Source organism: Plectropomus leopardus, chromosome 10, assembly GCF_008729295.1.
Source record: "Plectropomus leopardus isolate mb chromosome 10, YSFRI_Pleo_2.0, whole genome shotgun sequence".
Taxonomy (NCBI): domain Eukaryota; kingdom Metazoa; phylum Chordata; class Actinopteri; order Perciformes; family Serranidae; genus Plectropomus; species Plectropomus leopardus.
In genome coordinates, this window is record NC_056472.1 from 32,055,881 (window position 1) to 32,072,196 (window position 16,316).

The following is a 16,316-nucleotide window of genomic DNA, read 5'->3' on the forward strand; positions in this document are numbered from 1 at the left end:
GACGACTGAAAGCCGTCGTTTCAAGTCTTCAGGCACTGTAGACTTGTTAGACAGAGGTCAGAGGTGTTCCACAGGACAAGCTTCTCCTCACCAACGAATCTGGAGATCAGACAGGAGTCGTCGGCCTCCTCGGGGAGGTGGAAGGTGTAAGAGTCCCATTCCTTTCTGATGATGAAGCGTTGTCCTGCATGAATGTTGTTGATGAGAGCAAACAGCAGGAAGCAGAGCTCTGTGACTGCAGCCATTCTGCTCTAAAGGTCTGTTGTGAGTGTTGTGCAAACACTGATATTACTCACCGCACAGACTTTATGTCAAAAGCTTCTCTGTGGTAGGAAACACTTGACTTCTTTATCTCATCAGCGGACACTTTGACACACGATTCCTTGTCAAGTAATCTATGTCGTTTGGATGTATATAAAACCACTGAGGCTGTTCAAACACAGATTACTGAGAGATCTAATGAAACCAGTGAGAAGTGTGCGAGAAAGACACGATGCGTGTATGTGTCTGCATCTGTGACGGGGAGATAGAGATGAAAATAAATGTTTTTAGGACTAGGACGTAAATGTGAAGCTTATTAGATTTTCACAGTCAATGCCATGTCTGCAGGTAGTTTGACCTGTCTAGTTTCTTTTAAGATGATTTAAAATCTTGAATACTAGAGGGTGAATTTTTTTTTACAGTTTATATAGAGCTGAAACATTTTAATAAACTGAATGAAGGCCATAAAGTCACTGACAACCTTCACCTGTCATTCCCAGCTCGTCAAATATCACCGTTTTGTCAGTGATCTGGGCGTTGGATACTGTGACAGGTGATAGTTGGGTTTGCCCTTTTATGTGCCTTTTTCCTTTGTTCCTTTGTTTTGTGAGCTCTTCCAGGTGCCACCCTCCCGTCCTCCCCGTGCAGAGAGTGATTGACCTCTGTTTAATGTGCTCATCAGGAGCCTGCAGTATTTAAGGACTGAAGACGTGAAATGTCAGAGTGGTTCAGCGTGTTAGCATGAGTGCTGTGTGATAAGAGGGCGGATTCAGGAAACTCAAGTTGCAGTGCAGCTGCATCAGAGATCTCTACTGCTGATTTGGAAGGTTGTTGAACTTATTGTGAATTTATCGATTTTCTTATCTAAATTATTTAATGCAACTTCTTTTGCTTTAAAAAACATCGACATTCATAATAGAGGGGTTTTCTGTACATGTTTAACTACCTCTTTTTTTGTAAATTTCTCCCAACTGTTGCTATTTCAGTGCATGTCTGCAAAAGATACAGGCGCACTTTTTTTTAAAGATTATATTTTTAGGCATTTTAGCCTTTAGGATGGATAAGTAGTGTGAAAGGGGGAACGAGAGAGGGGACGACATGCAGCAGAGGGCCTCAGGCGAGATCTGAACCTGAGGCTGCGGCAGCAAGGACACTGCCTTCATAGATGGGGTGCCTGCTTTATCCACTCAGCCACCAACACCCTGCACAATGGCAACATTTGCAGCATATTGAAGCGCACCAGCTGATGGCAGTTTGTATCTCTGCCAGCAACTATTAAAGAATAAAGAGCGAGAACGTCCCCAGAGAGAGGGCGGGAGCGTTGGTGGACGGAACAGACAAACTCCAGACCTTCACCCAGGAGCCCGCTGTCTGCAGCTCAGGGTTCAAAAGTTTAAATACTTGTGACAGGTGTCTGAATTTAGCACAAGAAAAGTGATGCCTATTCAGGATACAAAGGGTTAACCTGTTCTCCTCTTGCTCCTGCAGTAAAAAGTGTGTTGGATCCTCGTCCTGATAAGACGAGCTGCTGTCATGGCAAACAGAAAACCAGTTGCATCCAGTTCAGGTGAGATAAACTGCACCTAAATACTCAAACACAGCATCTGTTTTCTGTCTTTTATTCCAAATGATTGTTTGCAAACGAGAGTTTCCATGTTGGAAGACTCACACGAGACTGAGGAGAAACTGTTTCCTTTGCAGAATATGATTGTTTGTTACAAACAGCTGCATGACGCTGGTCTCAGATCAGTCTCCTCTGTCTGTGCTGCTCTCTGCTCCCCCGCCTTCACATGCTCGCACTCTTCATCAGCCAGCAGTTGTCATGCAGCTGATGTGCAGATTAGACACTTTTACACAGACACAGGGGGAGTAGTCCTGTTAGTCAAAAACTTATTGTCAATCAGCTTTTAATTCAGTGAATCACAGTATTTTAAGGGGGGAGGTACAAATACATCTTGTGCTCTGGGATTTTCATTACTTTGCAGATATTAATGTTATAACTTCATGTCTGATTCAGCTGTTTGTAATTAAAAAGTAGGCTGACTGATTGAATGATTCATTGGTAATAGAAATCTTATTTGGAGATGTAAAAAACAGCTGGTATAAGACAAGAAAACTTGGAATCATAGAAAAAAAAATCAACAGTAATTCTGAAAATTATCATAATAATAATAATAATAATAATAATAATAATAAAGAAGAAGAGAGATAGACAATGAGTTTAGACTAAAAAAAAAGGATCTTTAAAATGAGATTCAGAACTACAAAAATATTAAAAACCAGTTCAAAAAAGAATAAATAAATAATACAATTAAAAAAAATAGAGTAAATGAGAACATATATTATACTTCTTGCCCATGGAAAGGAAAGGCAACCTTACAAGTAAATGGATGAAAAAAATCAGCTGCTCTTCATTACTGTATAAGATACATGTTACACACCAAGAAATATGTTGTTTATAATAATTAAAATCAGAATTCACAACAAAAACAGTAAAAACTGGACACCAAGATTTATTGTTTATGCTTAAGCTTTATTATAGAGACATTGATTATTGATTGCTGCCGACCAAGGTATAATAACAATCCTATAACACCACCAACACTGCAAGGTACAAAGATTATAAATGCATAAAATCTAATTCCTCTGTATAAGATTTTTTTTTTTAAATTGTACAATCACACAATATAAAAACATTTTAAGGGTAAAATGGTTTTTAAAAAAACCTTCTCAGGTGAGAGCAATTTTAAAATATTAATTAATGAAACAAATCCCAAAGACACATATGCACAACTAAACAAAGAAGAGCAAACATGCAAATTAAAATTAAATGAGCAACATATATTTAAATATTTATCTGTAACTTGTTAGGATCAAAGGTTGGCTTCTACCCCTAAAAACTGTTTTTTCTTGGCATCATTATTACTCTTATATTTAATCTCATGTACTTTTTACATTTTACTTAATGATAACAACAACGATTAATAATAATAAATAATAATAATAATAATAATAATAATTATTATTATTATTATTATTATTATTATTATATACAATATATTTATTTCTCTTATTTCCCATATTATATTTTACCTTTTGTACTTTTTAACATTTCACTTAATAATAACAACAACAATGATTGATAATACCAATATTATTGTTATTATTTATAATATATAATATATATTTATTTCTCTTATTTCCCATGTTATATTTGACTTCTAGTACTTTTTACATTTCACTTAGTAATAATGATAATTAATTATCATTATCACTATTACTATAATTATTATTATTATCATCAATAATAATAATAATAATCCAGTATATAGCACAGTGTGTTAAAGACAGAGAGGAAATAAACATTTTAACTGTGTGTCTGAGCTGGAAGCTGCCCTCCTCTCCTGGTCCTCCGGTTCACAGCGACCACAGCAGCACAGAGGATCACCAGCAGAGCGCTGAGCACTGAGCATCTCACTTTGTAGAAGGTGGAGTGAACCCCAAAGGGCTCTCTGTACTTCAGGACAGTTTTGGTTGTTGAAATACACTGTTGGTCTTGATCAATAACTGCACACCAGTACTCTCCTGCGTCTTTCAGTGAGAGATTAGAGATAACCAAACTCCAATCAGTGTCCCATTTTATACTGCTTGTTGCATAATCAAAGGGAACAATTCTGCCTTCTGTTTGGTTCGACTTAACGAACCAATGGAACACCATTTGAAAATCTTTGCACCTGAGAGTGACCTCTTCTCCCAGTGAAAAGAGCACTACAGCAGGTGGGCCGTATTTGGGGCACACCATCAGAGAATATTTTTTCCTCCTCATAGAAGTCTCACAGATGTACTCACTTGTGTGATTTAACATCAGCGATGAAAAAACACCAGAGAGTAGTTTTGGTCCACTGAATACACAGTCTGGTTTTGTTGTCCTAGGTCAGTGTTGGAGGGCAATTTAGACCAGTGTGGGGGCTGATCATCGCTGACATCAGTGATGGTGCACGGTAACACGGCCGTCTCCCCCACTGAGCCGTAGATTAACTCGGCAGTCACATCATACATTGCAGGTTGACTGCTGACACACTTGTGTCGGTTCATCACCAGACATGTGAACGCTGTCATGACTGTCGTTAAGTTTGATACGACAAGAGTTGATCCATAATTCGCAACTTGGAATCTTTGTCCAAAATTGTCCATCCCTGATGTCGCATTGTCCCCAAAAACTCTGGTCCATTCGTCTTCATTCTTATATCGCCAGAGCCACTGGACATCCTGATTGTCAACTGCTCCGTAACATGGCAGGAACATTTTTTCTCTAAGATTCATTGAAGTATTTGCTAAAGGATAGATTAAACTACAGATAATCACGCTGATGTTCTTCTCCATGTGTCACTTTGCCTTCGGTCCAGCACTCCTCTTGGTACGGGCCGGACTCTGCATGGGTCAGGTCATGGATCATGTAAGAAGAAATTTTCTCCGTGCTGACGACTGAAAGCCGTCGTTTCAAGTCTTCAGGCACTGTAGACTTGTTAGACCAGAGGTCAGAGGTGTTCCACAGGACAAGCTTCTCCTCACCAACGAATCTGGAGATCAGACAGGAGTCGGCCTCCTCGGGGAGGTGGAAGGTGTAAGAGTCCCATTCCTCTTTGATGATGAAGCGTTGTCCTGCATGAATGTTGTTGTTGAGAGCAAACAGCAGGAAGCAGAGCTCTGTGACTGCAGCCATTCTGCTCTAAAGGTCTGTTGTGAGTGTTGTGCAAACACTGATATTACTCACCTTATAAATCAACTTACGACAGCAGCACCTCTGCGGTTGGTAAAATCTCACCTCTTTATGTTATTGCCATCAGAAAACTTTGATGCAATCAACTGTCAAGTAACCAATGGCCTTCAGATTTATCAAAAACCACTGAGGCTGTGGAAACATTTTAGATTATCTTTCAGATTATCTTTCAACATCAAGTGACAGAAATGTTCACAATCTTTGGTACCTATGAAGCATGATACAAAACAAGAATCAGGATTTTCACATTACCTGGGTTCCTGAACTCGATGAAAAAAATCCAGGTAAGTCATTAAGTTATAGACTGGTGTTTCACAAGGATCAGTTTTGGGACTCTTGCTTTTCTGTTAGTTTACATTCACAACATTTGTGAAAAATTTTGCAAGTGCCATTTGTATGCAGATGACACAGTCCTGTACTACTTTTTTGTCACTGCTGAGAGAGCCTTTTCAAATCTGCAAACTGATTTTAATACTGCGCAGCACGCACCGTTGGATCTGAAGTTGCTTTAAAACTCAACCGTAGCTATAGTGATGTCCTATTTTGTGCAAGAGTGCAAAAATATTGATCTTATATCGCCAACTTGGATGTAGCAGGATTTAGGGTCAAATTTAATTAACTAAAAAATGACAAATCTACCTTGTACCTTATATTGTCTACTTTTGTCTGCATTTGGGTCATTTCTTGTTGCCCAAATTAACTCCTTCGACATTTGTAACTACAACCCCAGTTCCTAAAAAGTTGTGACATTGTGTAAAAGGTGAATAAAAACAGAATGCAATGATCCTCAAATCTTTCTGCCATGCAGACCGACCAGTCCAGTACCTGCAATCTTTAACTTTGAAGCCATGCTGTTCAAAGTCTTTGTCTTGCTGGAATGAGCAGGAACGTCTCTGAAAAAGACCAAAGCTTGTATCTACCGTTCAGCATTCACAGATGTGAAGTTACCCATGATGCCATGGGCACTAACAACCCTTTTTAAATATAAAATTATTATCCCCTCTTATAAAACCCTTTTAGGTAATTTCCTTGCCACTTTTTTACTGTTTTCTTGCAACCAGTGGTACATTTTGTGCTTTTTTGCCCCAAAACTGTAGACTAAAAAATGCTGCCTTTGTTAATGCACTGTATTATATAATGTATGTCGTTAAGGTATCTCAAAATTGTACAGTACTTGAGTACTTTGTACCACTGTCATGTCAGCCCTCCATCATATATATCTAAGGAATTAATTTTCTTGCACTGACAGCATGCATGAACGCTCATAGACACAGAATGGAAAAAACCTCCCCCACTCGCACTCACTCTGCACTGCTGCACAGTTTCATGTGCTCTGACCCAGATTCCCCTGGCACACTGTGGGCCTGGTAATCTGAAGAGGAAGTCTGTGCGTTTGTGTGTGTGTGAGGGATATTCCTGAAGAACCAAAGGCAAATACTTCAAGTATGTGTTAAATATAAAGTTAGATGCATAGTTGTTATGGCTCATAGTTGCGCACTTTTGATTGAGTAGCAGTTGATCTCACTCGGGTCACATGTTCCTGCTGCTGCCGTTTACTGACAGGCTTATTGGTTGAGTACATGCATTTATCATGTGATGCTTGTGGCTCTGTGAGGCTGCACTAAATGCCGACGTCAGAATGCTGACATGCTCACAATGATCTGTTCACCGTTTTAGCTGAACACAAGCTGCGTCCTCCGGGTCTGAAAAAAGAAGTGCCAAAAACTGCTGTTCCTCTTATGGCCACTTGAGGCTGACTCCAAAACAGGGCCATCTCCAACACAGATCCTAACATCTAATTTGGACCACAATATGTATGTTTTTATGTGAAAGGGTGTATGAAGCTGTGGAATATTTGACTATTTTTACTCTTTTGTGTTTATTCCTGTGAATTTCGTCATCAATAATTGATTAATCTCTCTGACTAAACCAGATTCTGTTCAGTTGATGGTGCTGTTGATTACTATCAGGAGACAAAGATGAAAGAAAAAAGTCCCTCGTGTTGATTAAAAAGCATTGCCTTAATATGATGATTTATAGGCTACATAACCAATTTTGAATTTAGACCCAAATCTTCTGAAGTTAAAGTGTTCAGTTTGGATGTCATCGGTACTTTTCAGAGATGTTTTTCTACAAAGTTTCAGGAGTGTTTACAATATCGACATCTTAATTGCATCTTATCTCTTATTTAGGATTCAGGAACAACCTTTAACATCGTATAATGACACAGGTCACAGCTATTAATGGCTATATTACTATTATTGGGCTGCAGATGACCCAAAAAAATCATTTGACTTGAGAGATTCAGCTAAAGGGTGTCTGGCACTGATGGGATCTCTGAAGTTGGTTTTGTCTTTCCTGATTTCCTCTTTTAACATCGGCAGAATGTGAGCTGATGTTGAAACTGTGCTGATTGTAGAGATCTGTGTGTGTGAGGCGTCCATGTTTTCACACACATGAATGTAAACTGTAAGTGCAACTTGACGGGTGCGCAGAGACGTACAACCACATAGTGGTAATTCAAGACTTCTGTATATTTCTTTATACTTTAGGAAAAAAAACATGTCCCATGTCTCCAAAAACTGCATATATTAAGACAAAAATGTCTAAATGGTCATAGGATGAAGGAAGTTCAAATTAATTCTGATTTTAGCACATTTCTAGGATTTCGGTCATTTCCAAGATTTTAGGACATTTCTGGGATTTTAGGATGTTTGTAAGAAATTTGTAGAATTTTAGGACATTTCTAGGATTTAAGGACATTAGAGGCACAGCTAGGCCCTCTGTTGGCGGATCCTCCAATGTTTTTTTAAAAAATAAACAAGCTGTATTTTAATGCTCTTTGTGCACTGTGACACTTTATACATACTAAAAGTACAAAAACAATTCCCAGTGTGAATCAAAGAAATTAAAGCATCAGTTTTTTTCCACATCTGTCCAGTTTTGCTGCACCTTGTTTTATAACTTTTGGATGCTGCAGTTTAACACGTGTAACCTCCTCTGTATCCAGGGGAGGGCAGCAGCGAGGAGGTGCTGGTTGTTGTTGATGCTGAGGAAGCTGCTCCTGCACTTCTGCATCTGAGAGGAGGAGGAGAGACGGGCTCCAACTTCCTGTGTGATCTCCGTTCAGCTGAGTTCAGCCTGGCTGCCTCTCCGCTCCGGGAGGCTCGTCGCCCTGCACGCCGGGGAGGAGGGAGGCTTCAGTGGGTGGTGTATGGCTGGGAGAGACGCCTGGGAGCTCCGTGCACCAGCAGCAGCAGTAGCAGCGGCAGCAGCGGCCATACATGTGGATTGTTTTGGGTCAAACCGTTCCTGCTCCCCCGCCTCCCTGCGCCTCCGGGAGGCCGCCTCGGCTCAGCAGCGTCGCCGCAGATAGCGTGAGTGAAGCGGGGCTGCCGGCCCTGGTGCTCACCCCGGCCTTCATCACCATCACCCGCCTCTGCTAGGGAGCTACGAGGAGCCGCTAACAAGCTGCTACATCAAGCCCCGCAGGAAGTCCGGAGAAAGGAGGGGAGGAGCGGCCGGGCGGCAGCATCGCGCCGTGCATGGTGCTGCGGTGTCGGAGGGAGTGGATGAGCTGCCGGAGCTGACCCAGAGATGGCTGTCCTCAAACTGGCCGACCAGGTACACCCGCTAGCTGCTAGCTTAGCATCCAAACAGGCAACACATTTAACGCTTCATCCCTCTGCTGTTTGTCACAGATGTATTTTTAATGTCTTTGTGTCTCCACTTTGTGTCAGCGGAGAGGAAATGAACCTCATTTCTCTCCTGCAGACTGAGCGCGGAACACACTCATAAAGCTGCACGTTTATGTCTTGAATTTTTCGCCTTTTGTGGGTAAAAATTGTCGGTGTTGCATTAAAATTAGGACAGCCCACTTCACAAACACTTCCTGCTGTCTCCTTCCGCAAAAGCATCAGAGCTGCATACTGCAAATATCCTCTAATGATTTATCTGCAGCTGCATGCACATTAATGTTCTACAGTGCTGAAATCTGGTGCACAAATTAGTGTTGTATGTGAAGGACTTCCAAATGCATGGAGAAAAAATGTATATCTGATAAGATTTTATGCCAAGGGGACACATTTGAGTAAGAATCTCACCCCAAGGTCTATTTAGTGGCTGCTGTGGAGCTTCTGGTTGTATCACATGATGCTCAGTCTCACTATAACACGGTCATAAACAAGAAGTCCTGAAAGAGCTCAGAAAAATTGACATTTCTTGAGAAATGAGGAAACTGTGATTGCTTAGGGAGACTGTGTGACACAATCAAAAGCTCCACAGTCGATTCTTAGTGGATTTTATTGCAAAGATTATGTTCATGTGAACATATCTGGAAGAGTTTAGAGCTGGTGCAGAGCTGAAACTACAAGGAGTGTTTTCTCTTTCTTATTGATTACTTTGTAGATTTGTTTTTCCATTTAACAGTTCCTTGCTTAGTCTATAAAATATCAGAAAATAGTTAAAAATCCATGATTTGTGAAATCATTCCAGCTTTAATTTGCTTCACAAATACATGGTGTTTGTGTGAGGTGCTGTGCAGAGGTGGAGGAAGTATTCAGACCTTTTCTTAAGTAAAAGTGCTGATTACACACTGTGAGATTACTGCGCTACGAGTAAAAGCGTTCAAAACCTTGTTTAGAGAAGTATTTCTCTGCTGGAAAGATACTCTTCATAAAACTAGGTCATCTCTGCACCAGAAAGACACAATACTTTTGAAATTAGTGGCACATGACCAGAGAAAACCTACAACTACCAGAATGCACTGTGCTGCAGCCGGCCGCCATATTGTTACCTGTGGGGAAATGGTCAAACTTGCATAACGCCACCCACCAGCTGAAGAGTTCGTTGGTCCGTTGTGGTGCATTCTGATATTTTGAAGTTCAGTGTTGCTCACAGAATGAGAGCGAGCGTCTGGCGGCAGCTGATGACGACTGTCCTGTTTTTTTCCTCTTTGAAATGCTTGTTTGTCCTTTTGGGTTACTCTGTGTTCGCTCTCCAAATTCAGAGGTTTTTGTGGGTCTGTGAATGAGCAGAGCTTTTTATGATGCATGATGTTTTGATCGTGACGGGCTGCCACAAATAAATTAATGTGTGGGAAACCCTGAAGTTTTTTACCTCTAGAACACAAGAGACAGCCCTCTTTCTCTGTTTCCTGAGGTCATGGAGCACAAATTTAGTATTTATTTGCATTTTTCTGCTGCAGAGACAGCTCAGTTTCATAAAACGGGCTTCTTTAAAGGCTCTGTTTGTAGGAGTTAGTGGTATCTAGTTGTGAGGTTGCAGAACTGAAATTCCTTCGTGTGTGGAAGCGTGTAGAACTGCGGTGGCTGATGCAAAAATGAAATGGTCCTATTTAGAACCAGTGTTTGGTTTGATCGTTCTGGGCTCCCGTAGAAACATGGGAGTGCAAAATGGCGAAACAAACAAAAACATAACAATTCTTATTTACAAGTGACAGTATAGTCCACCAAAGAAAATATACTTTCTATACTAAATTTGATTTGTGCCAATATATGCCCCCAAATCTTACACAAGTGATACCCCCCAAAACATCCCGAAATCCTAGAAATGTCCTGAAACTGTAGAAACATGTATGGGGCTGCTGTGACTGGCCCCTGGCCTCCAGTCACTGTGCAAAGTGGCCCCGAGCAAAGCAGGCTGAGGGTCCCTTTCCTGCTCGCTGGATGTTTAAGCAAAAATATTTATCAGCAAAACTGCTTCAAGTATCAAAAGTAAAAAGGCTCATTTGTCTCTGAGATGTAAAGTAGAAGAAGTAGAGTTATAAAGCTGCCAGATATTAAAGTACTAAAGTAAAGTACAGGTACGTCAGCGTTGTGTTTAAGTGCAGTAGTTGAGGCAGCCTGAGATGAAAACCCTGTCCTGGTAGAAATCCCTGATCTGACGCAGACTCGTCGTATCAGATCTGTCGTTAACTTCGAGGAAGGGAAGAGCAGCGTTTTTTTTTTCAGTGTAACTCAGAACTGCGGGACTTCCTGTTATTTTCAGACAACATGCTGATGATGATGATAACCGGAGGCCTTCGCTCAGCAGACAGATTCCTTCTTTTCTCTCGCCGTCTTTCATCATGTGCTGATCAAAAGCGGATCGCATGAAAATCTGCTGTTTTAGGATTTTTTTTAACCTATGATGACAATAATTTATATTCAGCTTGTTTGTTTTTTATTATGATGAGACAATAAGAGTTTATAGCCTTGGAGGTTCAGAGGTCAAGGGTCAATCTGGTTAAAAGACTTCAGGTTTTATGCAGCTCACATGTCTATGAATAAGAATAAATTGCTGATATTTGCTGTATTTTCTGCAGGACTGCACTTAAGAACAATCTTAGGTATTTTTAGGTATCCGTTATATCAGAGACACCAGACTCCGCTGAGAGAAGTTTACTCATTTTACTGCGCTGAAGAGGAGCGAATATTCAAATATAGTGAACACTTATACTGATAATGATTATTTTTATGCGGCTAAAATATGTTTTGCTGCAGCCCCGTCCACAGCAGGACGTCGCTCAGCTTCAGTTCTGGTGTTGTGGGACTGTACCTTATTTATCAGAAGAGGGGGGTGGCTACAGTGTGACTTTTTTATTTAAAATAAATATAAAATACTACCATTTAAAGGTGTATGTCCCTTACCTAAGCCAATATTGAAAACACAAGTCCCTCCTCAGTACTTTTTTTTTTAAATGCCTGACCCATTTGCAGCACCCCTTCCCCCCTCATAAATAACGAACAGTCCCTAACCACAGAGGGAGGCCGAGGCAGCGAAAAGGAGCCCGTACAGAACACAGAGTCCAATTCAGGTCCGACTCCGGTGTTAACATGACGGAATAGCTTGACTTGCAATCGAATTTTCTGGGTGTGTTAGTCCGATTTGGGGAAATTCGATTTAGTCGGATTTGAGTCAGAGTGACATGTTTGTTTTAAAAGTCCAGTTAATTTTGAACCGATATGCATTTACAATAAAGATGAAAATCTTTCTGTCAATATTAAGAATTTGGAATATAACAAACTCCAACACAAATCTTTGTTTAAATTCCTTTAACAAATTTAATCAAAACTGAAACGTTCATCATGTACAGCAAGTTCCCTGCATAAAGTTCACTGAAAATTTAAACAAAAAATGATATTTTAAAAAAAAAAAACGCATTTACAGAATGCCAAATATCTGCCCTGATAATCGCCCAGGCCGATAATCTGTCGACCCCTTTTGTTTTGTAACATCACGTAAACGCTCTGACTGTTGAGAGGACAGAAATGTGTCGATGACCCTGAGGGGACGAGTCAGTTAGAGGCGTCAGAGGAAGACACAAAACAGGACAGTGTGTGTTTGACGTTTCTGTATTGCCGCCCGCAGGTTCGCCTCTGTGTGCATGAGCGTGTGTGAGTCTCTGTGTGTGTGTGTGTGTGTGTGTTATGAAAACAGAGTTTATCTGATAGAGGAAGTTTGAGTATTGACGAGAAAGCGAGCAGAAATCTGTGTGTTCAGAATCAGTTCGTTAGAGGATCAGCTGTGTCAGGATCGGACTCTGCATGCTGACAAAAACTCGCTCTGTGATGAGGTTTGGGCGACTGTGGTTGGATTCAGGAGAAACGTTTATCAGTGTCACCGCGTGTGTTAAAGATACTCGGTTAATTGCCAAGTAGGTTTTCACATGCGGGAATTTGCCTGGTGTTTGGTGCACAACAAGAATGCAATAAGAGAAAAAAAAAACTCAAAACAATTAATGCAACAGTCAAGAAACATAAATCAAATTATAAAAATTGCAAAAACAAAAGATAAAATATATAGAAAATTTGTACAATGTATCATTTTAAAGTGAAGGGATTTGGTGTTTTGTGCAGTTTATTAAATCCTCGCAGTTTTTGTGTTTTTGGTTTTGTAAGAGCTTAAAAAAAAAGAGGCCAACCTGCAAACTCCAAGCGTGCTAACATTAGTGTGTAATTACGGTTGTCAAGCTATGACTGAGTAATATCTGGTTTAGGTTATGGTCAGTTGATCATTACAAATGTATCTGCACTGACATAACATGGCAGTCAAAAAGAATTGAATTTTTCTTTTTTTTAATCTATTTAATTTCATTTGTGCTTTTTTCATAAACTGAATTTTTTGATGAATTTTCTTTATTCAGCTTTATTTTGTTTTATAGTGTTTTTTAATTTTATTTTTAGTAGTTTTATAATCAAATATTGAGAATTACTCTTTATTTTCATATCACAAATGTATCTGTATAGACAATGTTGGCAGATAAGGAAAAAAAAGATTTTTTGATCAGTTTTATTTTATTTTTCCTTTTTTAAATGACTGGATTTTAAAAAAAGAAAATTGACTGTTTTTTTGGTACAGTTTGTTTTGTTTTGTCTTATATTCTATTTAAATTTGTATTCATAGTAATTTAATTTTAATCAAATATTACAGCTTGAGATGTTTTGATGGAAAGTTCTTTGTTTAGCCATGAAGTGTACTGGCCCGAAGCATAATTTTAATTTGTCTTTAAAAGTCTTTAATAAATCAGTGTTTTTTTTATTATGGCTGAAAATAATGAATATTTTCATTATTGATTAATTTGCCCACTGTTTTTTTGATGAATCCTTTCGTCAATAAAATTAAACGGAAACATTTTCAAATAGTATGTTTTATCCAATTAGCAGCCCAAAAAAAGCATGAAATTATTCTCACATTTAAGAAACCATAAAAAACAGCGAAAGTTTGGATTTTTCTGCTTTGAAAAATGACTTCCCATTGTTCAACTATCAAAATATTGCCCAATAATTCTCTGTTTACTGTCTTACCACTTAATCAGCTCACCGTTGCAGCCTTAATTTTTATTTGTTTTAAAATATGTATTGACCTATAAAAATATCCCCCGTATTGGTGGGTGTGTAGGTGCTGGCATGTGTTTGAAGGAACGTTCTCATTCATACTCCCTAAATCTTCTCTCGGTTCTCGTGCCAGCACCAGTCTCCCCGAGTCCCCATGGCGATCTCAGACTCAGCGCTGTGACGGGGGACTGCTGCCAGCTGAGTTTTAGTGTGTGTGTGTGTGTGTGTGTGTGTGAGAGTGCATGTGGAGCACTTAGAAAGAAAAGCATAGCTAAAGAGGCCATATGCTGCCAAGCGTTGGCTGCTTCTTTAAAGGCACAGCCCCCCACTTTTTCTGCTCTCCAGCTGGGGCCTCGTTCGCTGCTCTCTCTTCCCGAAGAGTGTCCTTCTCCCTCCGTCTCTTATCACTCTGCTGCTCAAGAAAACACTGATTAAACCTGAATCACTAACTGAAAACATGGAGAGAAAGTGGTGAGGAGGACGGGACGACCGCTTCATTCTCTGTCACCCGCGTCGAGGTGTTTTCTGCTTTGTTAGGCGGTGTGAATTTATTGGTCGCTGCAAAAATACGTGAAAGTTGCACTGAAGGTTTAACCAGTATTGTTTGACCTCCTGGTGAAGGTCGAGTGTATGACACAAGTCCCTCCTCAGACATTTTTTTTAAAGTACCTGATCTATTTTGCAGCACCCCTTTCCGCCTCATAAATAACAAACAGTCCCTGTCCTTTACCACCGGACAAGGTTGGTGTGGCGACTAAGCATGTGCAGAACACCGAATCCAGTTAAAGTCGGACTGAGGTGTACTCATGAGGGAGGAAATCAACTTTTAATCGCATGATCTGGGTGTGTTAGTTTGACTGAGAAATTTAATTTAGTCTGATTTCAGTCGGATTAACGGGTTTACATGGAATTTAAATGTCCAGTTTTAGTCAGACTAACACAATAATACAACTTTTTCTGACATTATGTAAATGTACTGACTGACGGCCCAGCATTGGGTGGTGCCCCTAATCTCACATCGACACGAAACGGCTCAACTCTTCTTAAACCTGTTGATAACTTTGAAGTAACGTCAGCTGTGTGATGCTAACAGTTAGTCCTGCCGCTGTGTGTCTCTGACTCCAGGCACAGAGCTCACACTCCTGCAGCATCAGTCTCAGAGGCTGAGCGAATCAAAATTTTTAAACACTTTGCATTTTAAATCTTTTAAAGAGTAAAATTTGCGGTAAAGTTGCAGAGATTGGACAAAATTGCAAGGTCGTGCAGAATTCACCAGAGTTGACCGAATTTGTGATCGCAGCATCCTGGAGTGACTGATTAACTCAAAAAAAAAAAAAATAAAATAAAATCCTTGAGTGCTATTTTGCAGCCTGTCATGATACGCTTGTCTTGCAAGTTAAAACAGTAGTGACAAAAAAAAAGTCTTGAGCGTCATATATTCACTATAAGGCTATATAAAAGGGTAAATCTGTGTCAGATAAGGTTGAGCTTTTTGTTTACGTTATATTTTTTTCTTTAAACTTTATGCCTGTGCCACACATCACACACCATGCGTTACATTCGCTCTGATGAGGCAGCACAGGGAGCAATTTGAGGTTCAGTATCTTGCCTGGAGGAGCAGGGGATCGAACCTCTGACCTTCTGATTACAGGACCGCCGCTCTCCCTCTGAGCCACAGCCGTCTCTTATGTTCATGGTCGTAGGAATTAGTCCACGTTATCATTCTGGCATCTCGAAAAGGCAACAAACTGCAACCTTGTCTTGTCATACTTCAGATTCTGATGATGTTAGAGCTCCTGGAATTTGACACGTCAATCAAACACTGTTTTTTTAATGTACGATATCTGGAAATATCCATATGTACCGTACTATATGTACTACCTGGGACCCCAAAAACACTTATTTTGCACTTTTTTTCTATTTTCAAGGCCCAGTAATGAAAATTGTGACATCTGCATGCTCCTTTTGATAATTTGGACAGTTTCGTCTGTGCCCCTGACAGATTTCATGGCGCTAGGAGTTATGTGTCTGAAGATATTAAACCTTTAAAACTGGCTTCCTGACGTAGACCTTTTTTTCAGGGGGCAAACATGACAAAATGCCCAGGGCAAAAAAACTTCTTTAAGCAGTGCTGCTAAATTATTTTGCCGAATTTATTGTTTGGTCAAATAGCATGAACATTATGTCTGAACAAAACTGAACTCTAATATGATTTGACACAAAAGCCCCTTTATATATAAATAAATAAATATCTGTGTGTTAAAAGGCCTGCTGTCATTTATAAAAAAAACACATATATAAAGAAATAACTTCTCGAGAAAATCATTTAAAAATAAAAGGTTTCAGATATCTTCATTTTAAATTAAATCTTTATAATCTTTGCCAATGTGCAAATGGGCCCTTTTTTAGATTTTTTAAATCTCTAACACAAATGTACA

The 16,316-nt window shown here is 39.7% G+C and overlaps 1 protein-coding gene across 1 annotated transcript in view; it reads left to right on the forward strand.

Moving 5' to 3' along the window:
• The first annotated feature begins 8,137 nt into the window (after positions 1–8,137).
• ankrd44 (ankyrin repeat domain 44) overlaps positions 8,138–16,316 on the forward strand; it is a 34,264-nt gene continuing 26,085 nt past the window's right edge. The window contains exon 1 of the mRNA XM_042494454.1: positions 8,138–8,665. Coding sequence (XP_042350388.1) covers positions 8,639–8,665 — 27 coding nt within the window. The 5' untranslated portion in view covers positions 8,138–8,638. The remainder of the gene's footprint in view (positions 8,666–16,316) is intronic.